We start from the raw sequence: 19,039 nt of genomic DNA on the forward strand, positions 1-19,039 counted from the left end.
GTACTAACTTATTTAAAACATAATAGTAAGACAGTTGGTTATTGCATTTGGTTTCAAAGTTCATAACTGATTAGAAGTAGCCAAACAGAAAGGGTGAGAGGAGTGGTTACAGGCAGGCACAAAAACTGTAGTGAGAAATGACAGGTGATAGCAAGGAAAGAAATAGAAAAATTATAAAAAAACAGAAATATGAAATCAAATGGCATCACAGGTTAGACCTTTTAGGGTAAACTGCCTTGCAGAAACAGGCCCCTGGAGATCACTGTATTACGGTATACAAATAATGACAGTCAAAATGATAAAGAAAAAACGAAATTGTATTCAATATACTCCATTTGAGAAGATAAGGAAATATGTAAATAAATTTTAAGAAATATTTCCATCCCAAATAGCTGAAAACAAAATAAATGTACTGTTGCTTAAAATTATAACTGGCTAGCCAAAAGTTCCCCATAGCTAAAATTTTTTGTACTTGATCTTTACTTACCTGAGAGAAACATTCCGGAGAAAGTTAAAGAAGTACCGTAATACATATACTATATTGTCAGTCATAAGACAAGAGAGCAACATTGTAGCAGTATCCCTCTCCTCTGTTTCCAACTGTTGAGCTTTGATAAAAGCTTCATGCAAATCAACTGGAAAGATGGGTTCTGGCAACTCCCTAAAAAATTTCTTAATAAGATCTGTGATATCCTGTGGATCTGCAGAAGACAGACAGCTTTCACCATGATTCAGTTTCCTCTGAAATAAATTTCAAGTCATCAGTATTCTTTGATTTAAGATCTCCATTTTGATCAAAATCTCTGCTTACATCTCAAGATAAAGAGTTTTTCTTAGTAAACTTTAATTCTTTTATTTATTTGCTTCTGGTGTCATGTATTACAAAACACACAAGAAGCTCTAGCAAACAATCAAAAATACTTAATTTCTTTAACTACTGGATTCATGTAAGCTAGAAATGCTTTCCACAAAGGGAATAATAGCTGGTCAGCTGTAACTCTACCATTCATTAATACCGAAAAGATGAGAGGACATAATGCTGAGCTTGGGAGTCATTAGACCTGGGTTCAAACCCTCCCCCCAATAACTACCTATGTGCAAGGTGCTCACAGACATCTCCACAGTAATTATTTAAAGTCATATGGGATGTGATGTTAGAGGGAGTCCACATGCTAGAAAATAATAGACCCTTTGCACATTCATGTCATATCTGAGAACTGTAACAACAAAAACCTAGACAACTGTGGAAAGAAAAAATAGTCAAGGAATATGCCTACCTTCAGTGCTTTTATATGGGTAGCTGATCCAGAAACCCTAAAAAGACCCTTAACATGAAGATGTTGTTCCAAAGATGTGCAAGCATCAACGAGAAAACTGAAAAAGGCAGGTCTCATTAATGTATTTAATCTTACAAAAACCATACTAAGTGAATATACTTGTCAAGGTACATCAATAGGCTGTGAAGATCCTTGACATGACTTCTGAATTATAAATCATTTCCCATTTCTATAATCTACTCATTGTTCTTGTGCTAATTTTAGTATGACCGTTGCTCTCATTCCATGACTTTCACAGCCTACTATATACCCAAGAGCCATACTATCTAAGTGTGTATACACACACACATACACACACACACATATATATATAACCTCTATACACACAGACATGTATACCCCAACAAATCTTTCTGTAATTACCATCCCATAAAATGCAACAACCTTTTTTAATTCAATTTAATTCAACATTCATTAAGTTTCCATATATGCAAGGCATCCTTAATACTACAGATAAAAAGGAAAAAAAATTCCTCCATTTCAACATATACAGCATATACACAGATGAGTATATATAAAGTAGTGTTAAGAGACAAATGATAACTAGGGTAGAGGAAAAATAGGTCAGGAAAAGTCTTATATAATAGTGAAGAAGCGAGGGCTTATAAGAGGCAAAGGTAAAGAAGGAATGTATTATACACCTGAGAGATAGTTAATGCAAAAGAATGGAGGCAGGAGACTGAGTGTATGTATCGTCAAAAGGACTAATAGCCAACAGACTGGAAAGGTAGATGGGAGGCAGATCATGAAAAGTTTTAAATGGATTTTGTATTTTATCCCAGAGGCCATAGGAAGCTCCTGAAGCTTCTTAAGTCAGACCCCTGTTTTAGGAACATCAATTGGCAGCAGCTTAGATTATGGATATAAAACAGCGAGACTTGAATCAACAAGACCTGGCAACTAACTGGACTAAAGGGATGTGGGAGGAGGGAATTTCAAAGAGAAGATAGTGGAGAATTGACTCTGAGGCTCTAAAACTAGAAAATGAGAAGAATGGTTGTGCATTCAATCAAAACAGGAAAAGTGTGAAAATGGGATAGATGTGAGGAAATACAAGTTCCATTTTTGAAAAATCAGTTTATTTTTATTTATAGGTTCTATTCATATCTCATTTAATTTACTTCTTTATTTGCTTGTCTGTGGGACCTTTATTTCTCTGCCAACATCATTTGTCCAACTCTTCGGAAGACAGAGATGATTTTTTAAAAAAATAATTCAATATGTAGAACAAAATAATGCAGACAGAACGATGCTCAATAGAAGTCTGTAGGTAATACATGTAGTATCAATGTTAAAGGGGACAGCTAGATGGCCCAGTGGATAGAGTGAGTGCTGGGCCTGGAGTCAGGAAGACTCATCTTCCTGAGGTCAAATCTGGCCTCAGACATTTCCTAGCTATGTAACCCTGAGCAAGTCACTTAACTCTGCTTGCCTCAGTTTCCGTATCTGTAAAATAAGGGGGTGAATGAAATGGCAAAACACTCCAGTATCTTTGCCAAGAAAACCCCAAAAGAGGTTATAAAGAATGAAAACAACTAAATGCCAAATAAACGTTATCTCTACAGATTACACAGCTCTCCTAGGTAAAGGACTCGGAGGATCTAAGCAGGTTCATTAACATGAGTTTTGTCGTCATTTCCCCAATACGTGAGCGTTTAGAAATCCTTTTACTAGAATGTGAAATGTGCGCATAACAAATCTGAATAACACTGTGTGATCACTATTTACAAAAGCTTGGGCATCTCAATAACATATAATTACTCTTCTCCCACAATTCTTCCCAAATATACTCATTCATTCATCCAATAAACGTTTACTGAAAGTCTGTTATTTGTCAGGCACTGTGCTAAGGGTATCATTACATTACAGGGATTTTCATTCAAATACAGATTTCAGAGTGGAATTATAAAGTCCATGAATTAAAGACCCAAGTGTGAAATATCTACTAATTTCTGAACCTTGCAATTCACCACTTAATTCTAGGCTAATTTCACACCTTTCTTACCTTGGAATGTTTCCATATTCTGGTACAAATGTCTGGGGTAGTACAGAAAAAGGTGCTCGAAAAATTTTCCCCTAAAATGTAAAAGTCATTTATTATAAGCATCAAGATAAAAATTTACAGGTATAAGCACAGAATGTGAAGACAAATTGTGATTTCAGGGAAAGAGCAAAAAAACAATTAAACTAGTTACTAATATTCTGAGATATAATTAGTCATAGTAGCTAAAAGGCAACAGACTGGTAACAGTGAGTCTTAAGAACAGAACTAGTCTCAAATACTAAAATAAATACCTTATGCCAATAATATCTATTAATTATGCTAATGAAAGAGTTACAGAACATTTGGATCAAATACTAACACACATTAAAGTATCATTATTGTATTATTTTTTAAAGAGGACTTCAAATAGGTTTAATGCTTCTCAATTTGCATCTATTAAAATGGATATTTTTTTCTGAAATCACCTTCCACAGCTCTGCAAATACTAACTCTGCATCAAATTATCTGTGTACTTCCTTGACCAATAATAGGGTAAGATGGATTAATTTTTTTGGCTGATGAATGTTACAAATTTTCTAACAAAATGTTCCAAGAGACTAGGACTAAGAAATACTGAAAGTAAACATTAAAACATTAAAAAATCCAATTCAACCTCTTCTTGTACAGTTGCTATTTCTATAATAAAATTATCTTCTTTCTTACTATTTTTCTTAACTATTTCTTAACTATTTCTTAACTATTCTTAACTATTAAATATTTCTTAACTAATTCTTAACAATTTTTCCGAAGACTATTTATCACAAGAATAACTTGTGAAAGGCACCAAGATTCAGTAGTCCTGGGTATCAAGTCATGTCTCTATTAGTTATGTGGCCTCTAATAAGCCATTTCAGCCCTTTCGTTACCTCACCTGTAAAATGAGGATAATTCCACATAACTCAGAGGGAGTTTTATAAACTACATGTTGTAACAATGAGCTATTATTAATAATCTGAAATCAAATTCTGAGATCCTGGAAAAAATAACAGTGCAGATATATATACTGAAAGAATTAAGCATAAAAATTTTCTGTAAGCTCGTACGACACTTAGGAAAATGACTAACGCAGAAGACATCCCATTACTAGGACTGGAGATAAGCCATTTATAGTATTTTTTAAAAAATCAATCCATAAGCATTTATTAAGCTGTAACTATACACCAGGCACTAGGGATAAAAATACAAATAAAATAACCCCTACTCTCAAGGAACTTATGTGCTAATGAGGGAGAGAAGTACGTACAGAATATAAATAAATACAAAATAGCTAAATAAGCATTTTGGGGGGGAAGGATGGAAAATCAGGAAAGGTTGATAGTGATATTTTAGCTAAATCTTGAAGGAAAAGAGAGATGAAGCAGAGGTGAGGATGGAGTGAATTACAGGCATGTGGAGATGGCAACTGCAAAGGAAGATTCAGGACATACCTGAGTACATGGGGGACACAGAAAAGGCTAGTCGGTATGGGCTGGGGGTGGGGTTGTTTAATGAGTAACATACAATGAGGATGGAAAGACAGCTTGTGAAAGGCTTTAAAAGCTAAGTAGAGGAGTTTATTTTATCCTAGAGAGTTAACAGGGAACCAATGAAGTTTATTTTGTAGATCACATTTGGGCTAATGGAAAATCACTTTGGCAGCAATATGTAAGATAAGACAGAAATAGGAAATGGTTTGAGGCAGGAAGTACAATTAGGAGACAAATTCAGTAATCTAAATGTGATGAAGGCTTGAACTAAGGAGGGTCAGAAAGAAACAAGACAACTGCCAACTGATTAGATATACAGGGTGAGGGAAAATGAAGAGGATAATGGAAAGTTACTAGACTTGGGATATGAGAAGACTGGTGGTGCCTTGGGGGCAAAAATAGGGAAGTTTGGAGAGCAATATAATGAGATGTTTTGGACCTGTTAAGTTTGAGATATCTCTGAGACAGGTTTGTAATATCAAGAAACTGAGATAAATCTTGGATATCAAGTTTGAAATATCCCATAGGCAAACAGTGATGCAGGCCAGAAGCTCAGAGGAGAAACTGGGACTGGCTATACAGACCTACAAGTCATCTACATAGGTTTAGGATTAGGGATATGACTGGTGACTTCACTGGTGTAGATAACTCCCAAATGAGGGCACTTATTCTACCAATAGAGACTGGCAACTTTTCTGCAAATAGTAGTGTTTAAATGCCTAGAACAATGAATAGTTAAATGACTTGCCAGGAAATCACACAAAAAGTCAAAGGCAACATTTTAATCCCAGGCTTCAAGGACAGCTTTTTAACAATGGCTCTTAATCATCTTGAATGAAAGATAATAAAACCCTAGGAACTGATGAGGTCACTGAGAGAAATTCTTTCATGCAACAAACATCTATTAAACACTTTCTATGTTCTAGGCTCCAGAGAAAGATACAGTAACAAAGATGAAACAGTCCCTGCTCAGAGAAATTACTTTTCATGGAGGTGAGGAGAAGTAGAGGGAAAAGACATAGATACACGTAAGTAAATATATACAATACAATTGAGAAGAAGCACTAACTGGAGGATGGGAAACTAGAAAAGGGTAGGTTACACTTCAGCTAAACTTTGAAACAAACTAAGGGTTTCAAGAGGCAGAAGTGTGGGAAAAAGTATTTTAGGTATGAAGGATAGCTTCTGTAAAGTTATGGAAGCAAAGAAATGTCAAATAGGCTTACTTTAACTGCACACTGCAAAAAACAGAGTAATATGTAATAAACCTGGAAAGGTTGGCTGTTACTTTTTGAAGGACTTCAAATGCCAAACAAGGCAGTTGTAGTATTTGACTCTAAACAAGATAGCAATCTTTTTGAAAAAAGGAACCACACAGTCATACCCATGCTTTAACAATCATTTGTTTTAAGTGGATGATGGATAAAACCTGGAGGGTAAAACCATGACCTACACAACAATTAGGAAGCTACTATAATAGTCCAGGGGAGAAGTTAACAGGTCAACTTGAACTAGGGTTATAGATTGAAGGATTAGAAAGATGTTTTGTAGGGGGAATCAACAAGTGACTGGGTATAGGGGTTGAGGGGAAATGAAGCGTTACAGCCGATTTCAAGTTCACAAACCAGAACGGTTAGGACAGAACTGCTCTCAAAAGAAACTTCAGAGAGGGGTGGGTGAGTACTATTTTGGAGATGTTGAACTTAAGATGCCTATGGGACACTCACCTGGAAATGTCTGAAAGGCAGATTATGATTCAGGGCTAGAATTGAAGAGAAAGATTAGGGCTAAGGTACAGATACGGGAGGTGCATAGCAATGATAGTTGAATGTGGCAAGGAGCCTAGTGCTCTTTACACTAAACAGATTAAATCAATGCCTTCAATAGAATATTTTAAAAAATGAGGGGAAGACGGAAAAATCAGTATACTGACAAATAAGTTGATTTTTAGAACACAAATATTAGTTTTTATATATTAGTCTATGTATTTGTATAAAGTGCAATTCACAAGTTTTTGTATTAGAAACTCTTAAGTGTGAACCAGTATAAAATGTTATTGCAAATAGAAGTACAACTTTAATATTGTTCTTAGCTATCTCACCTCACATTACATTCTGAAACAATTCCAGCGGCTACTTACTCTGATTTACACTTATCTCTTAAAGACATTCATACTTACTTTATATAATATAATATGACTGTTCATTCTCATATTTGAGTAATATTCTGCATGGCTGTTTGTCCAATACAATGTGTCCACTAGTCAGTTTCTACTCTACCGACAAGATCTTAAGTATTGTTCAGCACCTAAAACATAGTATATAGATGCTTGATACACGATTTTTTTAAATTATGAAATGAATTCCTTGATTTTATGAGTGGAAAAAAAATCAAGGGCTATGTCTTGCAAAGACCTTCTCCATCTGTCAATCATTTTAGTCTTCTTTATGCATCTGTAGAACATAATGCTATCTCAAAAATATTACATGGCTCACATCACATTTCTAAATCTTTTCCTTCAATTTCTTGAAATCTTTGAAATTACTATCTCATAGGTATAAAATCTTGGGTAGAGACTGAAACAACTGAAGAGACTATCATATTGGTAAATAATCAGTAGAAACAAAAAAGTGTCAATTTAACTACCTAGTTAAAAAATGTTTTATGACATAAAGCTGACAATAGCAAAAATTAGGTTTGGGCATAATCAGATTCAATTAACTATTATGCACTCAAAAACCAGCTGTAACAAATATACACAACAGGACCACATAAAAGAAGCTGTATTAATTAATCTAAGTACACACACACACACACACACACACACACACACACACACACACACACACACACACACACACACTAGTATTTAACCAGAACTCCTCTTCAGTACTTAACCATTTCCACTGAACCATTCAGAAAACACCATTCTTTTTAAATGAACCACCCTTCCTGATAGCCCACAAAAGCCTCAGAAAATAATCACAAATACTCACTTAACCTCTATGAACTTCAGATTGAAAAACAGGAATAATAATAACATGTAGTGTGTGTGTATACACACACGCACACATGTATATATACAGAGAAAGATACACACACACTTCAAGGGGTTGTTGTAAGGTTCAGATAAAATCAAGTACATGGAGTAATCTGAAACCTTAAGGTACTATAGAAACATTAGTTATAACCAACAGTAAATCTTGACATCTTCACCATATGGCTTATCATGTGTAAAATCGAGAAGCGGCATGGACTAGCAAACAGTCAGAAAAACCTAGGTTCAGAATCTATTTTGTAGAATAGTTGCGTGATTCTGGGCAAATTACTGAAGCTCTCTCTGGGCCTGTTTCCTCCTCTGTAAAACCGTGAGTTAGAGGAGATAGTTTCTAAGTTTCTTTCTAGTTTTAAACATGCAGCTAAATGGGTGTGTGAACAAAGAGCGAGGTCTGGAGTCAGAAGATCTGTGTGATCCCAGACAAGTCACTTGACCGCTTAACCACTTAACCTCTCAGTTTCTTTCCCCTGGCACATAGGTAGCTCTAGAGATACGTTAGCTATCATCCTGTCCTCTTTTCTGGACAAAATTAATGCTCCACTTTCACCAGTTTGGTTCACAGTGACTCTTACTAGCCTTCGGATGTCCTCCCTCAGCCCTCTTCCCCCTGGTCTTACCCTAAAAGTTATCGCCCGAGACTCCTGCCGGCCGCGAGCGCTCTGGATCTTTAAGCCATAGGCGGCCTCGAGATGCTGCAGCAGGGTCAGCCTCACCAGCCTCCGGTGCCTCATTTCTGCGGGTGTCTCGCACCTCTCCGCCACTCCCCTCCTCCTCGTCCTGATCCCTTTCCACCCATTGACCTTCTCTAGCCACCACCTCTTCCACTTGCTACAAACCCTCGGTGTCACCACCTTCGCTTCAACTCCCTCTCGTCCACTTCCACGAGCCCCGCTGGGGCTCGGGCCTGCTCCTGCCACTTCCGTGTCTCCTACCCTCAATTCCAAGCCCTCAGGTCTGTTTGTCCACACCCCGCTCCTTCCCCCGCCACTGACCCTTCTCTAAGTCACTCCCCACGGACCCTTCCACGCTCCTCTCCGGTCACTCCCCACCGACTCGTCCACGCTCCTTCCCGATCACTCGTCCACGCTCCTCCCCAGTCACTCCCCACCAACTTGTCCACGCTCCTCTCCAGTCACTCCCCACCGACTTGTCCACGCTCCTCCCCAGTCACTCCCCACCAACTTGTCCACGCTCCTCTCCGGTCACTCCCCACCGACTCGTCCACGCTCCTTCCCGGTCACTCGTCCACGCTCCTCCCCAGTCACTCCCCACCAACTTGTCCACGCTCCTCTCCAGTCACTCCCCACCGACTCGTCCACGCTCCTTCCCGGTCACTCGTCCACGCTCCTCCCCAGTCACTCCCCACCAACTTGTCCACGCTCCTCTCCAGTCACTCCCCACCGACTTGTCCACGCTCCTCTCCAGTCACTCCCCACAGACTTGTCCACGCTCCTCTCCAGTCACTCCCCACAGACTCGTCCACGCTCCTCCCGGTCACTGCCCACCAACCAGTCCCAGGCCTTCACCCCAGAAGACCTTTCCCCTAGACTCCCAGTCTCTATTTCCGGTCCCTCGGGTCTGCGGGCTCTTGCGGCCCCCCGCTCGTCGCCGGTCAGGCCCTAGGCTAACGTCGCCCCAGACGCCGGAGGCCCGGCGGGCCCTGGGCCCTGGCTCCGCCGCGGACTCCTCGAGCTCCCCTCCGGACCGGTCTCGCACGCTCAGGCAGCGCCCTCCGTCAGCCGGGCTGTTACCCCATCCCGGGCTGCCCACTCCGGCAGACCGGTCGCCCCCACAATCCAAATCCCAAAGCCGCGGTCTCCCGCCTCCCACTCCGCCTCCGCCGCCTAGCCAAGCACTCAGCTCCCGCTCCGCCTCCGCACCCCAGCCGAGAACTCAGCTTCGGGCCGAACGCAGCGGCTCAAACGGCAGCGCCAACGTTCGACCCGCTCTCTGATTGGGCCGCGCCATTCACAATCAGAACCCCTCCGCGGGGGCCTAACAATAGCCTGATTCGGCGGTAACGCCGTCAGCAGAACCGAAAGGGGGGAGGGGTGGGGGGAGAAAGGTAGAGCCCGGTCCTACGGCTAGTCCGACAGGTACTGCGCGTGAGCTCCCTGTAAGGGCGGAGATCCCTGGTGGACCATGGTCAGGGCCGTGCAACTCAGACCATTAATTAAGGGCTAGGCGCAGGGCGGGGACTCCACCCACGTGCTCCCGTCCCGGGCAGGACGCCGAGGTTTGGACCGGGCTCCTGCAGCCTTGAGCGCTACACCGCCCTTAAGGCCCCTCCATGGTCGGGGGGGGGGCAGGGGGGAGGCTGGAGGTGCCATGAGGGGGTGCCTGATCATGCGCGTGCCATGCAACCCCTTTGAGCCCCAGCTTCTCCCCTGTAAAGCGGGGTTCGGTGTGGTCTCCAAAGACAAGGGAAGGCTCCAAGCTTAGGCTTGTATTAGAAGGTGTGGGGAGACAGACTTGGGGGCCACTAGAGGCTTATCACAAATACCCAGAGGTGATCCGCAGGGATGCTGCTCCCCACAATCCTGCAGCCCCACGCAGCGTGCTGGTCCAAAGTCCCGCCTTGCAGCGCTCTCAGGACAGGTTGTCAGGCGTGTCCAACCCTTCATGACCCCTCTCTGGGGGTTTTGGCAAAGATACTGGAGGGATTTGCCATTTCCTTCTTACTTATTTGACAGAGGTGGAAACTGAGGTCCATGAGGTTAAGTGACTTGCCCAGAGCTAGTAAGCAATCTAAAAGCCTCTAAAGCCCTTTTCAAAGGAGAGATTTTAATATCCCAAACGAAGCCTGGAAGGAAACATAAAGGCAGTGCCCATTAGACTTTTCTCCAGGGATCAGTCTTGTGCAAAGCACTTTGGGGAAGGAAAGGAGCTGGAAGAAATTGGGGATTTAAAAATTTGTGACCAGAGAGATACGACTTATCTTATCTCTGAGAGAGGTCTGCTCGAGTGGAGGCACCCAAAGAAACTGGGGATTATGTACTCAAACCTCTTAAACTAGCCTAAGAGCTACTTATCTTTTTGCAGCTCTACGGGAAGATATGCTGGCAGTATGGGAGGTCTCTGCTCAACACACCATTTCTCTAAGCACCACTAGGCAGAATTTACTTAGGCTCCTGTTAGCTTATGGAGGTAGCCCAACTCTAACTCTGCCTGCCCCAAGAGTTGGCGGTGTTGATTAATATCTGGTCTAATATTGTAGGAAAACCACCTGATTTGAAGTCTATGTGGGAGTTCAAAGTGCATCTCTATTACTACTTGTATGGCCACGGACAAACACTTAACCTCTTTGGGCCTCAGATTCCATCTTTAAAATGAAACAGTAGAACCAGTTGATTCTATGAGCTTTTTAAGGTCTCTTCTAGCATTAATAGAGTTCGAATTCAGCTTGCCCACCTATACTCTGTAAAGGAGATATCATCAGTCTCCTAAGAGGAGGTAGGATGGAAGCCAAATGAGGTTGGGTGGTCCCTGGGGGAGATCAACTGGAGTTCTTAAAAGCAACAAAGGGTGGGAAGCAGCACTTTATTAATCATTATTGTTACTCATTGTTGTGATTTCTAAAACCACAGGTAAATTAAGGCATTTTCTCTGGCTGTCTCCCGTCCTTGGAATGCTATCCTTCCTCCGCTTCACCTACTGACTTCTCGGACTTCTCAACGAAAATTCCATCTTTTTTTTCCTATTTTTAAAATATATTTATTTTTCGTTTACAACATTCAGTCCCACAAGCTTTTGAGTTTTAAATTTTCTCCCCCTCCATACGCTCCCCAAGATGGCATGCAATCTGATATAGGCTGTCCATATACATTCATATTAGACATATTTTCATTTTAGTTATATTGTAAAGAAGAATTATAACCAACGGAATGAACCATGAGAAAGAAGAAACAAAACAAAAGAGAGACAGCAAATAGTCTGCTTCCATCTGCATTCAAATGCCACAATTCTTTCTCTGGATGTGGATAATATTTTCCATCATGAGCCTTATGGAGTTGTCCTAGAACCTTGCCTTGCAAGAGCCAAGTCTATCAAAATTAGCCTTCACACAATGTAGCTATAACTGTATACAGTGTTATCCTCTTTCCACTCCCCTCATTCAGCTCATATTCCATCTTTTATAAGGAGGTTTTCTCAGCCTCAATTCTAGTACCTTCTTTCTGGTAATTATTTCTTATTTGTCCCATATATAGCTTCTTTGTATATATTTGTTTACATGTCTCCTTAGAAGATTCTTGAGGGTAGAAGCTGTCGTTTGCCTTTTTGCATCCCCAATGCTTAGCATAGTGCCTGACATATTATAGGTGCTTAGTAAATGTTGATTGATTGTAAATTGGGAAGTGAGGAAAAAGAGTTCTCTAAAGTAGGCATTCTTAAGCTGGAGTCTGAAGTTTTGTCTGTTTTTACTATTTTGAAATTTGTATTTCAAAATAATGGGTTTTATTTGCAATCCCTATGTATTTTATTTTATGCATTTAAAAACATTATTCTGAGAAGGGGTCCATAGGCTTCACTAGATTGCCACACACAAAAAGTTAAGAACCTCTGCTTTATAAAGAAAAAAACTTATGAGGAAGCATCCTGTCCCAGTTTCCTGATTATCTCAGTTGTAAAATCCCTGTTCATGACTTTTTTGAGGGGACCATTTTTCTAAATTGCAAAGGGAGAGAAAACAGTTTAGAATCAGTAAAAGTGCTTTGCAATTTCCCAAATAGAATCCAGTTTGATTTCTTCCTCCTATCCAATTCTGGGTTTAGGCAATTGTTTATGTCCAGTGTCTATCACAAAAAAAAAAAAAAAAAAAAAAAAAAAGATGGATTAATTCCATGTGCCATCTCTCCAGTTAAGTATCATGATCTTGATCTGTGCAATATACATGCTTCATCCATGTCTGTGTGGACTGCTAAGACAATCTTTTAAGAAGCTATTGAGTATCTTGGTTCATTCATTCAACAAAGAATTTATCAAATACCTATGAACTGCCCCCACTACATTATATGAGTCCCTTCCCTCAGGCAACTTACAGGCTATTAGAGAGAAACATGGGTCTTTTCTCAGGCTTCATGCTTCTTGACCTCTCTGTAAACTTTGAGCCTGTGTTTACCTTCTTCTCCTTTTCTGGGATACTTTCTTCTGGTACTCCTCCTTCCTAATTGACCACCCCTTTTGCTCTTCTTTGCTGGAGCTTCATCCAAATCATACCCACTTACCACAGATGTGCCATAGCTATCTGTCCTGGGCCCTCTTCCTCTTCTTTTACTTGGTGATTTTGTTAGTTTCCATGGATACAATGATTATTTCTATGCTGGTGATTAAGAAAAATCTACTTTATCCCACATTAACCTCTCTTCTGACCTCCAGTCTTACATCTCCAGCTGCCTATTATTGGACATCTCAAACTGGACATCCCATAGATATCATAAACTCAGCATGTCCAAAACCGAACTCATTATCTTTACCTCCAAACTGAATCCTCTTCCTAACTTTCCTTGTGCTTTGTAGAGTGTCACTAGTCTTCCAGTCACTTAGGAAGAAGGATTGGTCCAAATCTGAGAGGAATTTGCCTGTATTACAACCCTGAGGGGAGCAGTTGTACCATCTGGCAGTTTCCTTTTTAAAATAATTATTATTGTTATCCAGCTGCTAGGTTCAGCTGTTTACATGCTGTCAAAAGAGTACAAGTGATGTCGCTGTTTTTCAATTTCAGTGCCCTGGGCCAAACTTGATTTTCCACACCTTGGTTATAACACTGCCTTGTGCTGTTTCACTTTGTTTTTTATTAACGTCTGATAAAGTAACAAATGGCATACTTATCAAATTTTCAGATGACAAAGTTAGAAAGAATAACTAACATATTGGAGGACAGGTTTGAGAAAGATCTCTTTAGTATAGAACTGTTGTGGTTTCATGATAATGTTGTGGTCGAACTATCTCAAAAAATTCAGTCAGACCATCTCTAATCCAAGCATAGACATTTCTTGAGATTGATGCTTCCTAGGAAGCCCAAGAGGGCCCAGCAACTTCAGAGAAAGCAAGATGGATTTTTATAGGGTAAAGATGCGATTACGTAACAAATTATGAATATTAAGAAGACAGGAGGAGTTTGTTATGGATTAGGTTATAGGGGAGGAGTCCCAGCCACGGTCGAATTGTGTATGCAAATACCTACAATGCATACAGAAAAATCCATGGCAGGGTATGAATGTATGATAATGACATAATGGGCCTCTCTATATCATAGGTTCACCGAAAGGATAGATTTTGCTGTTACCGAGCAGGTGCTTACTTAGAGAAAGTTCCTTCTGTTGTTTTGGGGTCCACATCCTGCATGGGCATCCTGGTGGTGCTGCTTTCTGATTGGCCAAGGATGGTCCTGTCTGAGACTAGATGGATGTGGTTGTGGTTGAGTGCATGAATACACCTGCTGTTTCTGTGGGAAGTATGAGGAATGGGTCTGGAACCAGTGACTGGCTAGAGACAGTGACTGGGATCTCATCTCAGGGACACTGCTGCTGTTCTGTGAGACATAGGAGTTCATGGACACACCTGTTCCAGTGAGCAGTGAGGCATATATAAAGAAGTTCGGATATTGAGTTAGGGATGGGGGAGTGGTGAAGTAGGGGTAATGGGACTGTAAGGAAGTTAGAATATTGGGGGTGGGGGCAGCTTTATTAGGATTCCATCCAAACTGACAACTTACTCCTCTACTCAGTTCTCTGGAAAAACAAATGAAACTTGTGAACCATCCTTCACTTAACAGCAATTTCTTCATGCCTTGTAGCTTTCTTTATAGCAAGAATGGAATCACCTCCCTGATGTCATGGTCCTCTTGGAGAATGAGGGACAAACAATGACAAATTTTGATCCCTGAAACTTTTTTTTTCCCTTAAGCACCTGACAACGCCCAATCACTCTGGCCCTCATTGACTAGAGAATGATAGGTCCCAGGCCACTCCCTACTTGGTCATTGTTTGGATCCTGATGGTCTCAGAGTGAACGTAGACAGCAGTGAGGAGTCAGACAAGAACAACAAAGTTTTCAGATCAGCGTTACAAACATTAATCTGTTGGTTCTCTAAATGTGTGATCTTGTCTAATGAGTCAATATATTGAAACAACTGACTTGCATTTATACTGACACTATTGGTTCTTGAAGAGGATCATGACTCCAGGAAAATGATGCTACCACAGGCAAGTGAATTGGATATAGGGAGGGAGGGCTGTGCCAAGTCACCAGCCTCACTTTCTTCTCCAGAGCCATCTATAGATCAGGATGACTAGAGATGGCCCTAGATGCAGTAGAGACTTTGGCCTTTCTAAGCTAAGGTCTTTAACAGGTCTCAGTTTGACTGAGGCAATGCCTGTTCACTGATAAAGAAATGAGGCAGAGAATGGGCTCTTTACCTCGTCAAAAAAAAAACAAAAAACCCAAACAAACCCCAGATCCCAGTCTGGAAGGGAAATGAACAAAATTGTTTGGTAATTCAAACATTCTTTCACCTTGTCATTTTTTAGGGCTAGGGTGAAAACTGATCTTTTCCAATCCTGTGGCTACTGTTGAGTTTTTCAAATTTGCCAACATACTGAATGGAACACTTTAACAGCATCATCTCTTAGAATTTTAAATAATTCAACTGAAATTCCATCACCCTTACTAGTATTCCTGTTAGCAATTCTTCTCCTTCTCCAAGATGTCTGGCTCTAGATCAGTAACCATATCATTATCACTGAGGTTAAAGATCTTTCTTGAATACTCCTTCTGTATATTCTTGCCACCTCTTTTTTTATCTCTTCTACTTCTCATAAGTCCCTACCATTTTTATTTTTTTACCATATCCATTTTTGCATGAAACATTCCCTTGATATATCTACTTTTCTTGAAGACATCTCTTGTCTTTTCCATTTTATTGTTTTCTTCTATTTCTTTGCATTGTTCATTTAAGAAAACCTTATCTGTCCTTGGTATTCTCTGGAATTCTGCATTCAGTTGGACATATCTTTCCTTTTCTCTTTTACCTTTCACTTTCCATCTTTCCTCAGCTATTTGTAAAGCCTTATTAGACAGATATTTTGCTTTCTTGCTTTTCTTTTTCTCTGGGATATTTTTGTCCCTGCCCCTGTACAATATTGTGATCCTCTGTCCATAGTTCTTTAGGCACTCTTTCTACCAGCTCTAATCCCTTAAATCTATTCATCACCTCTACTTCGTATTCTTAAAATATATTGCTTAGGTCATACCTATGGGGTCTGATGGTTTACCCTACTTTCTTCAATTTAAGTTTAAATTTTGCAACAAGAATCTCACGATCTAAGTCACAGTGAGCTCTAAGTCATGTTTTAATTGACTATAGAGTTTCTCCACCTTTAGCTGCAAAGTATATAATCAGTCGGATTTCAATATTGACCATCTGTGTTGTCCATGTGTAGAATCACCTTTTGGATTGTTGTAAAAAAGTGTTTGCTCTGACCAGTGAGTTATCTTGACAAAACTCTGTTAGTCTCCGTCCCACTTCATTTGTACTCCAAGACCAAACTTACCTGTTATTCCAGTTATCTTTTGATTTTGTGCTTAAGCATTCCAATCCCCTGTGATGTAGGTGACATCTTTTTTGGTTGTTGTTTTTAGAAGATGTTGTAGGTCTTCAGAGAACTGAGCAGTTTTGGCCTCTTTGGAATCAGTGGCTGGAACATAGACTTGTAGATCTGAAAACTACGTGATGCTTAACCCACTTGATCCCTTTCTCATGCTCCCATCACCATCATCACAGAAATGGAAGGGGGCCACATATTAGTCAGGACTATTTTGCATTTTTACCTCTTTGGTGCCTGGGTCACCATGGCCAAAGAATTCATCACTTTATGGCCAAACTTCTGGTAATGTCTCCTCATACTTTGCTGTTCCTCATGGAGCAGACACAATCTGTTATCCAAATCATACTCAAAGTTTTTCCTGGTTGTTTGAATATGCCAATGCTTATGCTACCTGACATAGTCTTCAAGAACCCAGTGTTACCTCCATACCATGATGCAGCATCACACTATGATTTCTGTAGAGGAATGCGGAGACATAAAAAATAAGAAATATTATTTGCTTTAGATCTCACTATCTGTTAAGTCCAGTAGGTATTTAGGGAGACTACTTGAGATAGGTTGTGATCCCCAATCAGATACTGTACATGGTTCATGAGAGGACTGATATTGTCTGTGGGTAAATAGAACAGAAAGTATTGTGATGAGGTCTCTCTATGCTTTAAGCATTTTTTCTCTGGGGAGTACATAATAGGGAATCTGTGTGAAAAAATGTTGTTGCATCTTTTCTTCCAGTTGAGGAGGGAAACGAGAGGAGGGGGGGGAAAGCACAATTCAAGGAGAGGAAAGAAAGTTAGAGATGGCTGGGTGAGGAGTTTAATTACCCTGGCCATCTAAGACCCTGTCATACTGTTGCCCCCTGAGACTTTACCTTGAGCCTAGACTGTAGAGGACTTGACCAGAAGTCTGGTAAAGCAGAGGAAGGCAGTGGAGTTAGACTGAGGAAGCTGCCTGATCAAACTGCCAATCCAGAAACATATGGCTGAGATAAAATTGCCAGTAGAATCCTTGTGTATATGTGAGTGCCCATGTTTTTGTGAAGGAAAGAAAGGAAACTAGCAATGTTGTGCCTTTCTAGTTGAAAATAGGTAAGTCTTTAAGAATTACACATAAACAGCCCACTCTAATGCATTCTCTCTTCTCACTGAGGCTCAAGTCACTCTATTTTGTCCCAAATAATAAATATGTGCCTGAGGAAGATAGCATATAACTTCAGGTATGATTTAAAAAAAATTCCACTTTCAAAATAAATAATATAGAAGGTATTTAAATTGCTAAAATATTTCTGAATCGATTAAATAACAGTTCTTATACAGGTTAACTGTGGATTATTTAAGCAAATAAGTTCAAAATCTACTTAGGGCAGGCATTCTTAACCTTTCTGTTTCAAGGACTTGGGTAGTGATCTGGTAGAATCCTGGTCCCCTTTCTCAGTACAATGTTTTTTAAATGCACAAAATGAAATACATATGATTATGAAGGAAACAAACTATATTGAAATAAAGTTAACAAAATATTTAAAAGAAAAGAAAGCAACTTCATGGACCCCAGGTTAAGAACTCCTGACTGGGGTCATGAGCTTTTCTAATTGTTGAAGAGAATGGATTTTGCCTCTCTTCCAATTAACTGCCCACTTTTTCATTGAATTCCACACCTGTGAAATGGCCCACTATACTTGGATAGAATTCCAAATAAATTTTATGATCCATGAGGAACTGTGTCATTTTTCATCTTTGCATCTTGAGCATGTAACACTCATAGTAAATGCCTGAATAAATGCTGTCGATTCATCTTAGTATCCTAAAGAACTGGAACAGTGTCTTGTCCACTGTAGGCGGTCAATAACTATTGATGACAACGATGTCCCAGAAGAGGTTTTGTATGAATGGCCACTATGTTCACCAGTGGATCTCCCATTGTTTATGAGGAGTGTATGTGTTCTCAGTGTTTCCATTCACTATACTATCCACTTATATAACCAAGCTAGATCATCTAGTAGTAAAGTTAAATAGAATTAACAATGATAAGCAATAGAAGTTCATATCTCTGTCATTTACACAAGTCATTTAACTTCTTTAGGTCTTGATTTCTTCATCTGTAAGATGACAAAGTGTTTAAGGTCATGTCTAGCTCTTTGGGTTGGATTCTGTGATCCTTCAGACTCACTTTTACGTCAATTGAAGCAGAAGCATATTAGAGCCAGCTGATACTTTGACAAACAATTGTTAAATGATCAGTGCGAGCCCTTACAACTCAGAAATCAGCAAATACTACAAATCAGGACTTGATTTCATGTTCTGTCTAGACATAAGAAAGTGATGGAGAAAATATTAATAATGTTAATAATGTTAACAATGTCCATAAATATTAATGATGCAAATTAAACTTTAAAGTGTCATGCACACTTCTTTTTCCTTAGAAGACTGGTAGTTAAACATTTACCAGCACACAGTAAACAGGTTTTGCCAACACAATAGACGTCTATGTCAATTTTCACTGAATATTCTGCCGTGTAAGCAGGTCAGATTTTT

General features: G+C 39.9%; 1 protein-coding gene and 1 long non-coding RNA gene across 14 annotated transcripts in view; one reads left to right on the forward strand and one right to left on the reverse strand.

Annotated features, from left to right (window-relative positions):
• Window positions 1-6,915, forward strand: part of LOC140513853 (uncharacterized) — a 33,828-nt gene extending 26,913 nt beyond the window's left edge. The window contains exon 4 of the long non-coding RNA XR_011970395.1: window positions 5,774-6,915. This is a non-coding gene — a long non-coding RNA (uncharacterized lncRNA). The remainder of the gene's footprint in view (window positions 1-5,773) is intronic.
• LOC140513776 (TP53-binding protein 1-like) overlaps window positions 1-8,960 on the reverse strand; it is a 115,773-nt gene extending 106,813 nt beyond the window's left edge. For 5 of the 13 annotated variants that reach the window (XR_011970347.1, XM_072623773.1, XM_072623772.1 and 2 more), the window contains exons 1-4: window positions 8,523-8,958; window positions 3,343-3,413; window positions 1,278-1,374; window positions 488-741 (exon numbers count right to left, since the gene is read on the reverse strand). Coding sequence is in view for 10 of the 13 variants with exons in the window: in XM_072623773.1 (XP_072479874.1) it covers window positions 488-741; window positions 1,278-1,374; window positions 3,343-3,413; window positions 8,523-8,636 (536 nt within the window). In the remaining 3 variants the exon portion in view is untranslated. Of the gene's footprint in view, window positions 1-487; window positions 742-1,277; window positions 3,579-6,574; window positions 6,610-8,522 lie in introns of those variants that run through there. The other 8 variants (XR_011970348.1, XR_011970349.1, XM_072623776.1 and 5 more) reach the window with 5 other exon arrangements.
• Between the last annotated feature and the right edge of the window lie 10,079 nt (window positions 8,961-19,039).

This window comes from Notamacropus eugenii, chromosome 7 (genome assembly GCF_028372415.1).
Source record: "Notamacropus eugenii isolate mMacEug1 chromosome 7, mMacEug1.pri_v2, whole genome shotgun sequence".
In the NCBI taxonomy this organism is placed as follows: Eukaryota; Metazoa; Chordata; class Mammalia; order Diprotodontia; family Macropodidae; genus Notamacropus; species Notamacropus eugenii.